We start from the raw sequence: 18,581 nt of genomic DNA on the forward strand, positions 1-18,581 counted from the left end.
TAATTATATACCATTACATAATCATTCCCAGCTTGTAAATTTCAGGTCAGGCTAATGTCAAGATGTATTAGGAGGTAAACAAGTCAGGCTACTGGCTAATGGTACCTGTCCCCAGGCTTAAATTTTGAAAATGGCTGGTTTGCAAATGACCAATGGGTCAGAAATAAAGTTTTTATTTGAGCTGAAGATGGAGGCCAAAGGACTGAGTTTTGAGCAAAGTGCTTTACGGCCCATCATGTAAACCTAGTTCTGGCTGAAGGGGTTACGATCTAAAAACAGATGGTGAAAGAAAAAGGGGTTGTTTGTGGGTTCTTCTTTTTGGCTGATACTTATTTGCCTGCCCATTTCTATTTCTGACGAATTTCATAAACATTTACTGTATTGTTTATATGTTTATTGTGCAAAGTTTCTTACTTTATTGTTCTTATTTTTATTGTGCAAATAAATTATTTTCTGCTATTAGGCAGAAAAAGCAGTAGGACTATAGGTATATATCCCCTGTGCATACAGGTAGGCAACTTTTTGTGGTTTTAAGACATATGTGTGGTTTCTGAGTGTGTAAGTGAAGATGTTGTTTATGAAGCAAGCTATTTTGCTTAAAGTGAGAGATTAGCCTGCTGAAGACAACCCAGAAGAAAGCATCTCCCAGGCCAAAGTTGGGGAATGTAAATGATGGGGGAAAGGTTTTCACCCTCCTTCGGGGGAAACAGAGCTCAACACCCATTTGAACTTTTCTTTTTTTCTTTTTCCTTTTAATAAGATGGAAGGCCATAGCTTGCCATTGCTCAGTGGCACGTGACCAGGGTAGGATTGCTTCTCTGGGGCTGTGGAGGAGGCACTTGCAAACAAATTTCTCTGTGTGCACCTCAGAAACTTTCCGTTGTTTAGCTTATTGTTTCAGGGGTGTATTAAGGTAATAATGGGGGAGAGGGCAATCAGGTTTGGACTCAATCCTAGTCTCTGCTTGGTAACAGAAACCAGTAATACCTCCAGGCTTGCCATCCCATTAATATTTTCCCAGATAGCTGACCCATTGGTCAGCCTGAAGGAACAACGTGTCCTTTCAGTAGGACATGTCATTCTCATTAGATGGATGGCCACATTTGGTGATCATAACCTAGAGGATGACGTGCTCTTTGAAGAGCTAGGGAGAGTCTGAATCAACTTTCCTTGGTTGCAGTCATGTTAGGCCAGAAGTAGTCTTCACAGCCAGGTCACTCTAAAACACTGTGGGATTTGAGTAGCTGGAGACATGGAGGCAACAGGAGGGCATCTGGAAACATGGCCTGTTTTTTCTGACAGCTTTGGAGTATGTTGCATTACCCCTTGGTGTGGAGTAGATCAAAGGATCTGTAGAATAATGGCTTGAAGGTTAGACTGAGCCCTTGTGGTATGTCAGTGCGTTTGGGAAAACTCAAGAACCTGCTCTTGAGAAACGGGAGAAGAAAATCTCACGAAGTGTCCTTTCTCCTCAAGGGGATGGAAAGGGATGTCAGAGCCATGAAAGCTGGTGATGGAGGCTAGAAACAGCAGACATGGCATTTTTACATACCAGGTGCACAACTTTGGATGCTGAATGTCTTACAGTCCCATGCTGGTGTCCCTGCATCTCAGGGCTGCAATAATGTGGTACCAGGAATCTCTCTGGGAGGCTCATTTGCAAGCTGCAAGCTTGCACTGTCCTTCTCTGTCCATCACCTATAAATGTCACCACTAGCAAGCCACCTCCTGTGTCACGTGTGATAGCACATGGCATCTTTCACATCTGGGAAGAGTTTGGAGGGCTAACTGTGAGCAGTGCAGTTACTTGATGTAGGCTGCACGTGCACAGATGTCGGGTCAAAACACAGTGAGGAACATTTTCTGTTGGAAGGTGTTTGGGTAAAAATAACTGATTTAATTGGGTCTCTGGCTGTACACTGAAAGCTGTTTCTCTGTGCAGCTAATGACTGTAAGGTTGTATATACATTCTTAATTACACCGTATAATTTATGGTATTTATGCAAGTTAAAATAAAAACCACGAGCTGTGTAATGAGATTGACCAGATTCAGCTTTCTAGAGCTAAAGCATCAGCGTTGTGCTTTTGTAGCTGGGTTTCCAGTACAGTGAAGGAAGGGTTGCAATAATAACAATGAAAGTGGTTTTGTCCTCTATTTCCTGGGTCTACACAGAGTTGCTAAGTGAAATTTTAGAGTAGTTTCTCTTACTCTTTTAAAATTAGTTGTGCAAAAGGACATACTTTCCAAGCATAACCAAGTCATTACTTGGCAGGGGAGGAACCCACCACATTACTGTGGAATAAAAGCCCTTCTGCAGAGAATGAATCATAACTAACAGCTTGACTTGCAACAACTTTCCAGCCAACCTTACCAGTAGAGAAGTCTTGATGGTCCTACCTCATAGAAGTGCTAGGCACATAGTGAGGGCCTACAGTGGGAAGGAACCCAGCTGATGACTGTGCTCTTTTGCAGCCTTCAGCAGAGGGCCTGAAATCACCACCATTTTGGCAATTACCTATTTCTGTGGTGTAGGATAGTGGGAAGAGAGGGAAGGCCTGTGTTCAGGCCTAAACCACTTTGTTTAATATCTAAAATCTTAATGGTCTTAATAACAGGGTCCTCACATGTCAACTTGATGGAACTACAACAAAGGGAAGGAGAGCACACTGAGCAACAGGGAACCACTGAAGTGGTTAAAAAAGTGAGGAGCGATCCATAAGCAAGGTCTGCAAGCAACAGCAATATGTATTGATTTGATAGAGCTAAATAGTTTCTATGAACAAATTAAATTACATTGGTCTTGTAGCCTACTTGAATTACCTGGTGTTGAATGTAGACAAGTAGGTAGAACGGTGTCTGTGAACAGCTAGGGCTGTTAACTCTACATGTGTGTTGGTTCAGAAAGTGTAAGGAGAGTTGAACTATAAAGTATTGCAACAACAGCAGTTTTCTAAGCTATGCATGAATAACACTGATGCCTCTTAATTGTCTTTCTTTTGTACAGCCAAGAAGGAGGAGAAATCAGAAGTTACGAGTGTTCACTGGTTTATGAATCTAAGGTGGAGAGGAAAACAGACAGTAAATTAACTGGGCATAGTATGAAGCTACTTAAGATTAACAGGCTGGAAGAGATCAATGCACGATATAACAGCAACAGACTGGAAAAAACAGCCTTTTTTCAGAGTGTGGAAAAAGTGGAGAGGACTAGAAGCTTTCAGGAAGAAAAATTCAGTGAATCAGATCCTGGAACAGAAGATGAAAAGGTAACTAACTGCATAACGATTTTTGTTTTCACAAAGCACTGTCCCTTTCTTCTTTCAGCTAGTTAAAGAGTTTACTATGTGTGTTTCCCAGTAGAGTTGAATTTTTCATTATTGTCTGTGGAAATGTATTGCAGCTGTGAGAGACTGGCCATCATCTTTTAATCTTTTGAATTCATAGAAGCAAGCACACGTGTTTTTATTCTGGGGTTTATTTACAGCTGGATTTATATTCAGAAGTTGTAAAGAAGTTGTATGGTTCTGCAGTTCTTCAAAATCAGAAGGTAAACAGGAATTTTGTTGGATTGATATTTTGAGAGCATTTGTCCTATCTAACAGCTCTGGGGTTAGTGAATGCATCCAAGGGAAAGAGCAGATTTCCCAGAGGAACTAAGGCAGCTTTGTCCTTTGCTCTCCATTAACTGGGGAGCAGGGCATGGTTACCTGCTGTGTGCCATGCTTGCAGGGCCGAGTGTAGCTCTGTACTGCACCTGTCTCTGGTAAGAACAGTGCTGGGCATCATAGTATGGGGTCTCTGGCAGGAAAATGACTCTGTGATCAGCCAAAAGGGGTTTAGAAATAGCAACATATTTCCTTGTATTATGCTTATTCTATGCGGGAGTCTAGAGGAACCAGTATTTTTATTGACACGTCATTTAGACAATAACTGACAAAATCTGCTTGCAATAGGGCAATGAGAAATTAATTTTACACACCAGTTTCTGAAAAGACTTGAAAAATTTGTGCTGTGGCTGTTTGTGCTAATATGGTAGAGTAGTTTTTCAAGTATTCTGAATATTTTTGTGTTCAGATGATACCCTGAATCATCAGTGTAAAATAAATTTCATTGTGTTTTCATTTGTATTCACAACTCAAGAAGCTGAATTTTTGATATTTCTTAATCTGCTGGGTCAATTTTGTACAAAATTATTCCAGTCTTCAGTAAGCTACTACAATTTTTAGTTTGTAGAGAAAGAACATGATCTCTATATTAAAACAGACAAAGCATGTCTCATATAAGTAGAATAAGTGGAGAGCAGTGATGAATGGCATTCCTCAGGGGGGTCGGTATTGGGACCGGCGCTGTTTAACATCTTTGTTGGTGACATGGACAGTGGGATCGAGTGCACCCTCAGCAAGTTTGCCAACAGCAAGCTGTGTGGTGTGGTCAACACCGGAAGGAGGGAAAGGGATGTCATCCAGAGGGACCTGGACAGGCTTGAGAGGTGGGTCCATGCAAACCTCATGAAGCTCAACAAGGCCAGGTGCAAGGTCCTGTGTGTGGGTTGGGGCAATCCCAAGTATACATACAGGGAGGTGATGGGTAGATTTAGAGCAGCCCTGCGGAGAAGGACTTGGGGGTGTTGGTTGAAGAGAAGCTTAACATGACCCATCAATGTGAGTTTGCAGCTGAGAAAGCCAAGTGTGTCCTGGGCTGCATCAAGAGAAGTGTGACCAGCAGGTCGAGGGAGGGGATTCTCTCCCTCTACTCCACTCTTGTGAGACCCCACCTGGAGTGCTGTGTTCAGTTCTGGGGCTCCCAATGTAAGAAGGGCACAGACCTGTTGGAGTGAGTCCAGAGGCGGGCCACGAAGATGATTGGGGGGCTGGAGCAACCTCCCCAGGGGTTGTTCAGCCTGGAGAAGAGAAGGATCCGGGGAGACCTTCTGGTGGCCTTCCAGTACTTAAAGGGGGCTACAGGAAAGATGGGGAGGGACTCTTTATCAGGGAGTGTAGTGATAGGACAAGGGATAATGGTTTTAAAGTGAAAGAGGGGAGATTTAGATTAGATGTAAAGAAGAAATTCTTTTCTGTGAGGGTGGTGAGACACTGGAACAGGTTGCCCAGAGAAGTTGTGGCTGCCCCTTCCCTGGAAGTGTTCAAGGCCAGGTTGGACAGGGCTTTGAGCAACCTGATCTAGTGGAAGGTGTCCCTGCACATGGCAGGGGGGTTGGAACTGGATGATCTGTAAGGTCCCTTCCAACCCAAACCATTCTATGATTCTATGTGTTTATTTTAGATAGGTTTTTTTTAGTGTTGCAGTGAAAATGAGAATTAAAAAATAAATAAATCTGGGTGGTTGGTGTTTGGAGGATGTTGTTGGCTCTTTTAAGGTAGTTTTCTTCCAGTGTGAAAATCACAACTGGCACAGGTGAGAAAGTAAAATCTACTGTGACTGCCATGTAGCTTTTCTCTGAGTTTTGTCTCTTTAGCGTCAGGAAAAAGGCTATGAGAGCTGCTTTGCCTGTGTTAATCTCTGTAGTTTGATGATGAATTGCAGATAGTAGCTGAGGTGGTGGGATTTTCCCCCACTCTTTGCTGCAAAATCTCTGACCCATTGCCTTGTTATTTGCTTCTTCAGTCTAATGGCTGGAACAGGCTCTTTGTTAAGAGCCCTGTAAGACAAGGCAGGGAGAGTTTGGAGGTGCAGTACGGGAGAAAGGAATACATTTAGAAGATGAACAGCTGGTGGCTAGCTGCAAGCTGGAGAAAGAGCTCTGTGTTCCCATTTTAGCTCATCAGTCTCCTGGGGATAAGACTTCAAAGGTGAAAGGCAGTCCAACTGAACTCTGGTAATATGCCTCACTGGAGTGAGGTTTCCAGATACATAAACATTATTTATGTTTACCTAAGCTTTTAAAACTTAACTTTCACACAATTTTTTTAGGAATTTCTCAGTGGGATACAGAATTGAGCTGTAGCTGCGCTGTTAATGTTGATGAAAAGAAAACCAAGACCTTCCTTTGAAAGGTCTTAGCTTGGTCTGCTTGCCTGATGAGCAGTTTTATTGTACTGATCAGGAAGGGAAGGGAAGAAGATAGTGCTGGCAGGAAATACAGTTAACTTTGCTCAGTTGTATGCATTTACATGTGTGTGCTTGTGGGCATACGTACGTAATTTCTGTGGAAGAAGTCCTGCTCACTTTGAAAGCAGTGACAAAACGTCTATTCGCTTCAATGGGAGTGGGTTACAACTCAAGAGACCGTCAAGAAGAGAGTGATCAAAGTGTGTACTCGCTGGAAGAAATAAAGCTGTCTGATACTAACTGATTATAATTAAGGAAGAAAATTATCCCCTTGGTCAAAAGCTATTTTTCTAGATATATATTTTCTAGAATAAGCAAACACAGTTTTCATCTTTCAGTACAGTATATTCTTGTAAAAACAAAAACCTAATCTAAAAGAAAAAGAAAGATTTTCAGAGCCATTAAAATACAACTATGGAAAGTGAACGCAGCAATTGTTGACCATCCGTTAGGAGTAACGACCTGTCAGGGTAGGGTACCTGTCGGTGCTGTCGGGAGGCCGGGGTGTTGCTCTCCTCTAGATGGCACTCTTTGCCACAGCAGCTCTCCACCACGACCATTTTGCTCTTGGAGAGAATGACAGAAAGTACTCATGACAAAACGGCTCTTTACCTGTTTTACATGTGTTTTCTTCAGAATGGCTTATTGCCCCCTATTTGTACAGTTGGCAGCACGTCTCTTTGTATCTCGGCTAAGTTCTGTCTTCAGGAATGAACACGAAGTTTTGCTTCAGTTGTATATTAACAAGTGAAAGACATTTTGTTTTCTAGGAACAGTTTTCATGTGTGAGAACCAGATTAAAAAAAGAATAAAAATCCAGATCTGTCCTTGACCCATTGCACTGTGCTGGTCCAAGGAGGGGGTGGTACAGGGTAGGAACAAGCAGGTGTGGGAAGGTGAAACCACCTCTTTTGACAACAGCACCAAGTTATGCAAAGGTAAATTTATTGTGAAACTACCACACAATTTACCCAACTGCGTTAGCTCTCAATGAGCTCCACGTTCCTCACCTAAACTGCTTCTGATGGCCCAGCCAAAGCTGCATGCTGCTGGTCAGCAAACCTGCAGTCTCTTCCTCCTGGCTCTTACCTGGTTAATGATGGGTGTGAGAATGCAATTTAAATTGTTCGGTTTTGAATTGCTATCTGAAATTAGGACACAAACTCCCTCTCCCTAATAACTGTTCAGTTTTAAGTGCCGTATAATTATCTTCTTCAGGGTCAGTGGCTTGTTTTTAAACCCTGGCTCTGTGATTCAGATGTGTGCAGCTTCTTTTCTATCAGTAACGTTCAGAACTATAGAAGCTCCTAGGCTCCTATTTACCAAGTTAATAACAAAAGTAACCCACCCACGTTGGATAATAATTACATGACCACTTTTTCAGGAGAGCAATATTAAAGAAACATTCAGTAAAAGCTAAATCTAATCCTAAGTGAAGCTTCAAAGCTTTCTGAACTCTGGCAGACCACCCAGGGAAAAAGGTTTGAAATTCAGGGTCTCTCCACAAGCATAATGCTGCTGCTTTTAAAGTTCCTGCAACCTAAAGAACTACAGCTACAACCACAGTTCCTGTAGTTGAAGCTATTACTAGTGGCTAGTGTAACTGTGGGGTTTCTGGATCTCATCATTTTGCATCTACAAGGCTTGGCCATCACCTTGGCTTACCATCCATCTGTTTTACTTATTTGCTCTGTGGTGCCAGTACGTTCATTTGGGCAATATGCTGTGACAGTAGAGATGCTCCCTGTGCATGTGCATGAGCAAGCTTTCCCTTGGAGAGTCCTTCAGCTAGAGCTCAGATGCAGCTGAACTGGTGTGGGTAATGCATTACTTGCTGTCCACTGAGTGGTGGTGACTGATTGTTTGCACACTTACAGTATGCTGCAAAATGGAAAGGAAAGGTATTGGTAAAACATTGATTTAAATGTTTCTTTTACTATGATTTTATCTTACATTTGCAGAGTTGTTCCCTAGTCATTTACTGCAGTTCAGTTCATAAGCTGAGATGTATTAAATTAGTTACACCACAGTCTTACGTACCAGCATAGAATTTCTCCCATTATTAGTAAACATAAATGTGAATCCTAACATTTGCTGAAAAAATGTGACTTTGTCATTTGCAACTTTCTATTGTATAAGCAATAACCTCTAGTAGCTCTACTGCCGTTGCTGTCCTCCTTGAAAGAACAGAAGTGGCAAGAAGTAGAACCACTCTTTCCTTACTGCCATATTTCAGGGCTTCTTAGTCCTGCTCTTTTAAGGAAACAATAATTTAATAAAGATTAAACCTCCTATTAGCTAGTTTTATTTGAATAGATAGTTGCTATGCCAGTTCATTGTGAAGTTCTGGAGCCATTTGTTGTACTTTCACTTCACGACAGGTGTTTGTTTTCTTGAATTTTTTTTTTTTTTCAAAAGATGAAAAAAGTACTTCTCATTGGTATTTTGTTTCTTGAGTTGGCAATACAATTTTCCATGCAAAAGTATCCCTTTGATGATATTCTGAAAACAGTTTAAGGACTAACTTTTAAATATTTAGCCCACCTGTAACTACTGGATGTACTCAATATTTGGTGTTCAGTTAAGCTAGGCCTGGGTATGGCTAATTGTCCTCTAATTCCTTGTCTCCAGTCAGAATGTGATCAGCCTTGTCTCCTTTGAGCCTTCTTTCTCCCTCTAATCCACCACCACAATTTCTCTAGCAGTTACTTTCTCTGCAGCCTCTGCTCTGGAAATGGCTGTGATGGTAACGATACCTTTGCAAGTTCCTTTTTCCAGGGGAGGCCAAAGTCATGACAGTATTTCAAACAGGGAAAAAAATGATCACTGTTGCATAATTAACCCAAAATAACTTTCCTCTGCCCCCAAACACTGTTCAAGATACTGATCTAAATATTTTGACAGAAACATATTTCTTGTTTTACAATTTTAATCAAGAATGACTCTTTCACAAAATCCTGCAAGGGATTCTGTGCATTTGCAGTGAGACTTCTTAACTAATGAAGAAGAGATCAAAACCCTCAAGGCTTTCTTCAGCCTTGAAATCAAAGCACCATGTCTAAAGCTTGGCTTGGTATGATCAGAAAAGTGTAAGTGGACTTCAGCCAGATTTGGGCCCATTTTTTTTTACCAACCTGCTTTTCAGCTTGCTTGCAATGCTGTCATCAGGCACTGTGTTGCCAGCCTCAGCCTGGTGCAGCTTTACAGAATATCCTTTCTGTGGTGCACTCTTCAGGTCCCACGTTCTTGACACTCTGTTGTCGTGTGACAATGTGTGTGATTCTGTGATTTCAGGCAGCTTTGTTTTACTTAATGCTCCGAGTTCCCATGCTTGTGAGGATATATGTCTGTCTTCCTCAGACAGAGAGGAGTATGAAGGTTTCTTGTCTGAAAAAAAACCCCAACTAAACCCACTTTCCCCAACATAAAAACTACATCATGACTTAAAATGTGGCTTGAGAGTGCTCTGAAATCTCAGGAGCCAGAAGCTGACTAAGGAAAGGACAACAGTCATTATAATTTTTTAATCTCTTGCCTTTTTTCAAATGATGTAATGATTTTTGTAGTTTGATTTGTGAATTTTTAGTACTTGACATTTCCAGTACTCATATTTCTTCACAGCCAGAGGGAGTGTTTTAAATTCTTTGCTTATTCACCTCTGATCAGATGAAAACACAAGCAGAGAAGAAATGGCACTGTTTCTTCTTGCTGCTTCATCTTCCACAATGACTGTTAGCACTCTGATTATGGGCACCTGTTGCACAGAAGATGTATAATCCTTATATATAAGGATTCCTTCCTTATATTACCTTATGTAATGGTCCTTCACAATCCTTTTATATATCCTTATATCCTTGTATATAAGACAATAAACCATGACACGCTTTGTTCCTCAGGTTTTTAGTTTTCTATCTCTAGAAGTAAAACAGCTTCCCTGGGCTTATAATGGAGCTGGTAGCAGGCTTTTTTATTAAAGTTGCTTACCATTTCCAATTTTAATATCCTATTTTTGGTTGTTTAAAAATTTCCCAGGTTTTGGCTGCTCAAGCCAAAATTTTCCATGCAGAATTTGCATCACATTGAATTGCTTGGGAAAATCCAGCAGAAGCAGTCTATCTGTTTCTGGTAGTTTGAGAGGAAAGAAGATACTTTGATGACATTTCAAGTTTCACACCCATGTGGTTGAAATGATCAGGCACCTCCATCCTTTGGATCAAGGATTTGATGGTTGGCAGGTGAGCAGATGCTGGATATGAGATGGGGGGACAGCTAGACCCGCTCTCTGCATGGTGGTGATTTGGATATGGGAGCAATGTAGATAGACTGCAAGCACCGGAAGGGAAGGGACTGCAGACAGTAAAGCCATGGCATTTCAAACTGACCTTGTGCATGTGCACCATGATGCATTTTAAGTGATTGTCTTGAATTTTGCTCTTTGGCTTTTTTTTTTTTTAAATTTCTTGCCTATTAAAAGGGAAAAAAGATGGCCTGAACTGCTAACTGCAGAGGGATTGTGCTAACAGTTTGCTTTCGTTTGAGAAGCTCTGGTATGTCAGAGTAATTGCCTTTCAAGTCCATGCAATACACATCTCATGTAGATCCCTGCACCTGTTTCACCCTTGTCAGTAGGCCATCACTTCTTTTCCTTATAGGTTCAGGGAATGTGTTGATGTGTGAGATGGGATCCTGCTGTGTGTCTGAGCCTTGTCTAGCTAGGTGGTACTTACAGGGCTGGGGAGGGTTTTGAGGGTGCCTGCCAAATTGCATCTGCTAGAGCAGGAGAACCAAGTTAATCAGTTGATTAAAAATAAAGGGATGGATCTGCCCCTGCAAAGAAATGCTGCCTGGATTGCAGGTAGCTTCTGCCTCTTGGCTTCATATCTCTGGCACACTTTGTGGACTGTGTTAAGCTGTGGAAGAAAGAAAGAGGTCCCTGCATCTGGAAATGCACAGGTAGTCGATATACTTTTAATAAGTTAGATATATTTCACTGGTCAGTATTGATATTGTTTAACTGGATGAATGCTGCTTGTGTTCGGATGTAGCCAGTTAAACCTATCTGTTCCTTCATGGAGCGGCACTTACTCCTCTCTTTTATGAGAGTCTATCCAGTAGTAAATCCTAGGCAGTTGATGTGCTTTTCAGGAAGGTGCCTGTCCCCCCTTGCTGTCGGAGTGCTTTGTCTTGCCATTAAAACATGACGCCTCCTCCAGTGACCTCTGCTGAGTGCGGTACAAGGGACAGCCTCGCGGTGACCCGGTGACCCATGGTGGGAGCATGGTTGCCAGCTCTTCTTGCTGTGGGACCCGGAGATCCCCAGTAAGGCTCATGCCCTTTGTTTTCCTGTTGTTAAGTGAACTTAGCATTATCTCCCCAAAGAAGCAGCATCACTAGTTGTTGCAAAGACAGTGTGTACGTTTGCTGTGATTTCCCAGAAAGGACTACAGTGCAGTGATGACCCATCATGTTTTAACTCAAGAGCTTTTGGAAGAATTCTTAACAGGAAACACTGCTTAAACAAAAGAAATATATGAATTTAGAAAGGCAAAAAGGAAGACACTTGTTCTTGTGGTTGGTGGTTTGCACTCACAGATGAGCTTGAAAAAAGATCCACTTTTTTGTTTATGCCTAGCTCACGAAGATTTTGCATTTTTTCTTGAGTGAATTGTAGTTTGTAAGGAAAAGGAAGTTCATTTCATTCCACTGTCCTATTTTTATTGCATTTCTACTGGTCTGCTACTGTCAATTTCCAGTTTTTAAGACCTAAGGCCAGTGTACTAAATGGTGTTTGTTATCAAGAGAACTATATCCATTGCATTATGAATAAAACATTTTAAAATACCTAAAATACCCTGTATTAAGACTACCAAAGATTACTTTCTAGTCCTTATCTGCACTAAAGTCTTTTTTTCCTGAATTTTGCAGAAGTCAGTGACTGTCAGAATTATTTGCCAGTTTTGTTGCACACGTCTCGAACCCGCTTTTGAAATTCGGAGTGGTAACATCTGTCAGACATTTGGGTTTTGACTGATCTGCATATAAGTTGTATTTGTTCTTTTGAGTTAAAAGGTCTCTCATGAAGTGCAAGTTTCCCAGGGTGTCTCATAAGTCCTCATACATAGGAAGGTGGCATGGACTCAGAAGTATTTCAAGAGCAGGGCAAGTGTCCTTGCCAGGGACTGGCAGTAGGGCTGTGCTCGTGCAGGGACTCCTGGACATCTGAATCCTTAGCTTTGGGAGGAAATGAGCCAACCGCAGCCTGAGACCAAGATTGCTGTCATCTCAGGACCCCATGGCATGTCCATTCCAGACTTGACCTTCCCCCTCTCTTTCTAGAGAAGTATTGTTGTCAACTGCAAGTAAACTGTTCCTAGAGCTCCCTTGTTCCTCTTCATGCTGACACGTGTCCTGTGGCTCTCAGACCTGTGAAGGTTTGGACACATGGCTGGTGTGATCAGAAAGGCTGGTGGTCTCTACCAGAGTTCATGTTTTGAGAATGGTACTTCCTTGAACTCCCAAAATGAGAAAAGAAGGGGGATGGTATTTAAAGAGCTCTATGGGTCTTGCTCAGTTTTCTGTGGTTCTGGAGAAAATGTGTGTTTGGCTTCCTAAGGGAGTGTGAGGGAACAGTGCTACCCTTTGGTCATGATGCTCTTTCCTCAAAGGAGCATTAATTGAGAAAGAAAATGTAGAGCTATAACAAGTAACTTCCAGTAAATCCATTTTCTTTCTGGATGTGATACTACAGCAGAATACTACTGCCAGTGACAGGTAACTATACTTTTGGTAAGCCTGTATCTGTTCAGTGGCTTGTAAAGGGCCTTTGGTAATAATTGTATGTGTTACTATGACCAAGCTGAGACCCTAACTGTGTGAGGCACAGCACAGGTCAGATCCATTCCACAGAATTCGTTGTCTGAACAGCTAGATAAGAGAGAAGTAAAATAAGAAACAGGTACAGATATGGATGAAGAGTCTCCTCAGGTCATGCTCTCAGTGACATCTGTACAGAGACATTTGTAATATGGAAATGAAATTGCTGACTCCCTGTCTAGTATCCTCTTTACATTGCTATATGCCAAGATCTGAGGGGAGGCATGCCTCTGAACTTTCAGCCTACTGAATCCCAGCCATTTCATGAATGCTGGTAACTTTGCAAAGGTCCTGAACACCATTTGGTCCAAAACCTAAAATTTCAAAAATCTGTAGCAGTTTCTAGATGTTTTCTTTATTTTCTGGTGTTCATTTACATGCAATTCAGTCCTTCCTCCCCCGTTTCATTCTCCTTGTTTTTTATTTGGATCCTATGAATACCATGGTGAGACGTTTATTATAACCTTTGGAATATGTGACTGTTAAAACATATGAAAATCAGATCAGTTTTTTTACAGCAAAGCCAGTGTAAAAAATGTTGAATTTTGTCTGTCTCCCCTTAAAAACTCCTCTTTGACCTTAGATGCATGGCTTAGCAAAGAATTCTTTTGGCCATGATCATTCAAAGGTGTCTTGTTACAAGTTACCTACCCAGCCAACTTGTAATATACACGGAGGTGCAGGGAGATAGATCCAGATAGTCCCTGTGACCTTTCTCTTCTGGCACCCTTGTGCGATGTCTAGTGGACACATTTAACAGAAGTCATGGTGCAGCAAAAGTGACTTTCCAGTGCTGAGCGCAGCGTGAGGATTCTAAACAAGGGCCCTTGCATTTCTGCATTTCTCGAGGTCACATTTCTGTCATCTCGAACTGAAACCTCACATGTAATGAGCATTTTGAGGAGTTAAGGATCTTCATTTTTCCCCTTATATGGACAATCTGACATAATTCCTGGTGTCCTTCTGTGTTTGCTGAAAATGGTGTATTTTTCACTCCTGATTTCAACAAATCCCTTAATTGCTTATATTGAAAACATAACTGTTTGTTAGGCATGCATTGTATAATATGTAAGGGAGAATTTTTTTAAAGTACTATGTAGTCAAATACTTTTAAGTGCTTGATTGACATTTACAAATGAAATTCCTGAGAGGAATGGAAATGGGGCTCTATAATATGACCTTATGCTAAAGAAAGCACACAGGATGTTCTATTATACAAGTAAAGGAATTTGTTAATGATACTAAAAAGAGAAGAGAGAGTATTTTTCCATAGTTCCCTATCTTCAAGGCTAACTAAGCAGACATACTGGTACATAAAACCTTCCTAACTCCACGCCTGGACTACACAGTGATGAAGCAGATACGTGGGCAGATAGGTTTAATTTCAGCGATGACCCTATCTAGTTATAAGCCTGTCTAGTTGACCTCGTATCTTAAATAGTGACTGTAGTTGAAGACTATAGGAGAAAATTACAGCCTTTTATTTTAACTATTGGCAGTGAGCCAACAAGGCTCAGGATGATTTTCTGTTGACCTTTGATGATACCACAGCCCTTAATATCATCGTTACATTTTAAAGGACATGTTCACCAAGAGAATTGTTGCTCTTGTCAAACCAAACACTTTCCGATGTCTTTCTGAAACTTGTGAAAGACCCATGTTGGATAGCTCTAAATCTGGAGAAATTGCCTAAAGCCTCTTGGTCCTGCACATTTTAGACCATCTCAGAGGCATCCTAGGTCTCTATTTATAGCTACTCTATGTATTTCTTCCAACTCATACATTAACAGGGCTTTATCATGGTTTCATAAGAAACCTATTCTATATGAATAGGAATGTACAGTAAGGAAATGTAGCTTGCTGGTGAGGGTATCTAAAGGGTTGGAGGGTCTAATCATAAGTCCACGTAGCACCACTAAAATGGAAGAATGAACAAAATTCAGAAGATTAGGACAAATTAATCAGACATTGACTAAAACTATTAACATGTTTCTGTGAAGAGGTATTTTTACTTTAGTCACTTCTAATCCCCTAAGCCGTCCTTCTTTCAAGACAATATGCTACCTGCTAAAAGGCAGATCTGTCTCCCTGTTGCAGCTTTCCAGCACTACATCCAAGATCTGTATCTTTAAACTCCATTGTGTACATGCTTCATTTTTAGTTGTAGAATATCTCACTGTCTGTTAAAATAGAGACACATGCAAAGGTATGGATTTATCCAATTACTTAAATTGCTCAGGTTTTTGAAGGCATTTTCTTTTCTTTGTCCTGATTCCACATACAACTACTGCCTCTCCTGTCATGTTAGTTTCTGGGTTTGTTAAACATGGTATTTACAGCACTTTCCTTGCTGTATGAAGAAGACTTTATACACATAATGCTGCATAATAAAATCTGTATTACAAATTTTTATAGTGAAGTTGTGCAACAAATATAAGTTGTAAATTCAGCTGTGAGTCACTTACTAGAAATTGTTTACATTTATCAAGCAGCTACTCTAGAGAACAAGCATGAAAATCTTTAGCTAGGAATTCATGGTTGGAATTCCTAACAAGTCAAAGAGATTTTATTTAATGATCTTCTTAAAGAATTCCAATGAAATATTTTCTGGCTGCCACCAATTGCTGACAGATTGATTCAAAATATATATGAGGGCTAGTGCAGAACTTGTAAAGAAATCTTGTGTGATGCCTCTTTGCACTGTTTGCTCATATCTGTGTTGTACATGGTCACACTGCTTCATTAGCAGTAATTTCATGCATGGTTAGATATTTTAGGAGGCCAGCTCAGGATGAGGATTTGCTCCTTATGTCCTCAGGCAATACAGAGTTTCACTGGATTAGAGATTATTTATGGACACTGTGAGTGACAGTTGTCACATCAGAGACCTGACAGTCTAAGTAGGCAGGCTGTTACAGAACTGTATGGAGATGCAGGAGCTCAGAGGGATGGAAAGAAGCACCCAAGGTCACCCAGCAGAGCTGTGAGAGAATCAGGGCTATAAGCCAGACTTTCTGACTTCCAGGCCGGGGCCTGAGTCATACTGCTACTGCATACTACCCCCTTGCAATAAAAGAAGTGTCTTCCTTATCACACCTATTTCTTATATTTGGAATTGTATTCTCTGACACACGTTGTACGAAAGCCTTCATGTTATTCGCTAGCATTTGCCAAGTATGTGGGAGATCTTTTTTTTTTCCCCCACAAATTTTTCAGCCATCTCCATTTCAGCATCATGTGACTGTGGTAGAGAAAATTGGATTCTTAGCTATCTCAGGGTTCCAAAATCAGTGGAATGCTTAATTGAAAGAGTATGGGTTGGCAATAATGATTTAAACTCTATTTCCAGATCTGCCAAGTCTCCCATAGTTCCCAGGATCTCCTGCATCTGGAATCATACTCTTAACGTATGCCGTGTCTGGAACTATGAATGGTTTTCCAAAATCTTCAGCAGACACCAAAGAAAAAGTTAGACTCATAAAAATAAAAAAACCCCACGTTATCTTTCACTTACATTTGACTTTAGAAACTGCATTTTGTGTTTTACCTTGAAAGTCATAATTTATAGGGGTCCATCAATACAAGGAAGTTCAAGAAGAAGAGAAGTGCATGTCTGTAGTTTTATATACAAGTTTTGTCAGCATGTTGGAATGGGAATTAATTTGAGTGTCAAATGAAACACTGAGGTTTATGCTAAATAAACATTTTATAGAAAAAAAACCCACAAAACATTGCTTTGGAGCATCTGTTTATTGTTCAATATCTGTCCTGGTTTTTTTTTCTTCTCAGTTTATAAAAGCATTTTTCCTTTGCTCTTTGTGGTACTCCACTGTAGTCTAAAAGGAGTCATTAAGTATTAGAAAGAACTAGATGAAACTAAAGCATAGCTTTCTGAACTATGTAAGACATTTAAAGTGCTGCTATCTGTTGTCCAATTATAATTGCAAGCAAGCAAGTACTGTTTGTTCCAGTGGAAAGCTGAGATTTCCTACCTTCCAGTGAGCTAAAATGACATGCTAAAGGATATGGCCGGAGATGCTTCACTGTGCGGTGGTCTTGGATTACACATTATTTACAGTGAGTCTATTCACATGCTTGCATTTAAGCATGTGCTGAAATGCTTTGTTAAATCAGGGTTGTTAGGTATTATGTATTTATTGACATTGAGATTGTCTGAGCATGCATCCAGTAAAAAGACAATTACTCTTTCAAGGAGCTCATATTCTATGTGTAAATAAAAACAACAGGAGAATGATACGACAAAGCAATGAAGTTATTGTTCGGTGAACCTGTCTTTGTAGCTAGCCCTTGCTTAACCAATACAATGCTTTAATCACATCAGAGGATATTTTCAAACTTCATTCTGGAGGGTTTAGTTTTCATTAGGATTTTTCTATACCATGGATTGTGTGATAAAGCCTTCTGTTGCTGGTTCCTTGAAATAGGTTAAAGTGCAAAAGAATAAAGGGGAAGGTAAAAGATAAATTGGAGGAATGAAGAAAAGCTGGCCTCTTTTAAATTTCTTTTTAAATTGCCAGAGACCCACGTTGATTCTCTTTTACAGAAGTTCTTCATTTAGATCAAACCAGGCCAAACTTTTTTGGAGTTATTCTGGTTGACACAAGCCAAGAATTGGTCTGCTGGTTTCACTGAGCAGAAAATAGAGAAACCTGCATTAGGATGATTACCTCTCCCCACCAAAAAGTAGAATTTCGGTAAATAAAATGTGCCTTTCAGATGAAACTTGCCCAGCTGCCACTGATTCATTGTCAGAATTATGATCAAATGGGAGTTTCAGTTGTATGAGGCTGGATTTTTTTTTTTTTTAAGCCATTGGGAACTAGCTGGGCTCATTTCTCTTTATTCTTTTCCAGTGCTTTCATACTTACTTTCCTTGAAAGTGACCCAGCATCTCTGTCTTGTGAACATCAGCTGTTCCTTCTGATATTTATATCACTAGGACTCCTACGATATGGGAGACAGGAACTTGGACTAACATCCCTTTGCTGTCTGAGCATCAGTTTAAAATCTGTAATGTAGATAGTATATATTCACTGGTATCTGTTTGAGTGGAGTGGACTAGGAATTGTTTGAAAGGTTGTTCACAATAATGGTCATCTGAATGCAATGAAAAGAGAGAAGAAAATTGTATTCAGATGAACTGTGATCTATGGATTACATAGGATCTAGCAGACTTATGTTTTGATTAGGAACTGTTGCAAAACATTTGTCCTTTTTTAGAGATCCTAATGCAAATAATCCTACATTTGTTTTCTAAAAAAAAGCCCTGTGATTTTTATGAGCTGCAATAGTAGGTCTCCCATTGTGTCCCCATTGCCTTACCTGTTGTTACCTTGCTGGTGCTCAGGAAGAGTGTCTGCCAGACTGGTAAGAGAGCCAGGCTGACAGATGCAAAACTGGTCCCTATACGCAGGCACATGTCTAAACTCTCTGCAGTCTGCCAATTGCTCTGCTTGGAATAAGTTAGAACAAGAATAAGGCTGTCTCCAGCAAAGAGAAGTCCTCACTGATTAGCTACAAGTATTTTTCAAATACTTTGCAAGTGATATTTCAGTTCTGTCTCATCTCAAAACATGGATCCCAGATAATTTGCGTACAGTGTAATTTTTTATTTTGAGGG

The 18,581-nt window shown here is 40.6% G+C and overlaps 1 protein-coding gene across 1 annotated transcript in view; it reads left to right on the forward strand.

Moving 5' to 3' along the window:
• MYLK4 (myosin light chain kinase family member 4) overlaps positions 1 to 18,581 on the forward strand; it is an 80,015-nt gene that overhangs the window by 12,098 nt on the left and 49,336 nt on the right. Inside the window, exon 2 of the mRNA XM_074827080.1 lies at positions 3,006 to 3,264. Within this exon, the coding sequence (XP_074683181.1) occupies positions 3,006 to 3,264 (259 nt within the window). The remainder of the gene's footprint in view (positions 1 to 3,005; positions 3,265 to 18,581) is intronic.

The sequence above is a fragment of the Strix aluco genome, chromosome 1 (assembly GCF_031877795.1).
Source record: "Strix aluco isolate bStrAlu1 chromosome 1, bStrAlu1.hap1, whole genome shotgun sequence".
Lineage (NCBI taxonomy): Eukaryota > Metazoa > Chordata > Aves > Strigiformes > Strigidae > Strix > Strix aluco.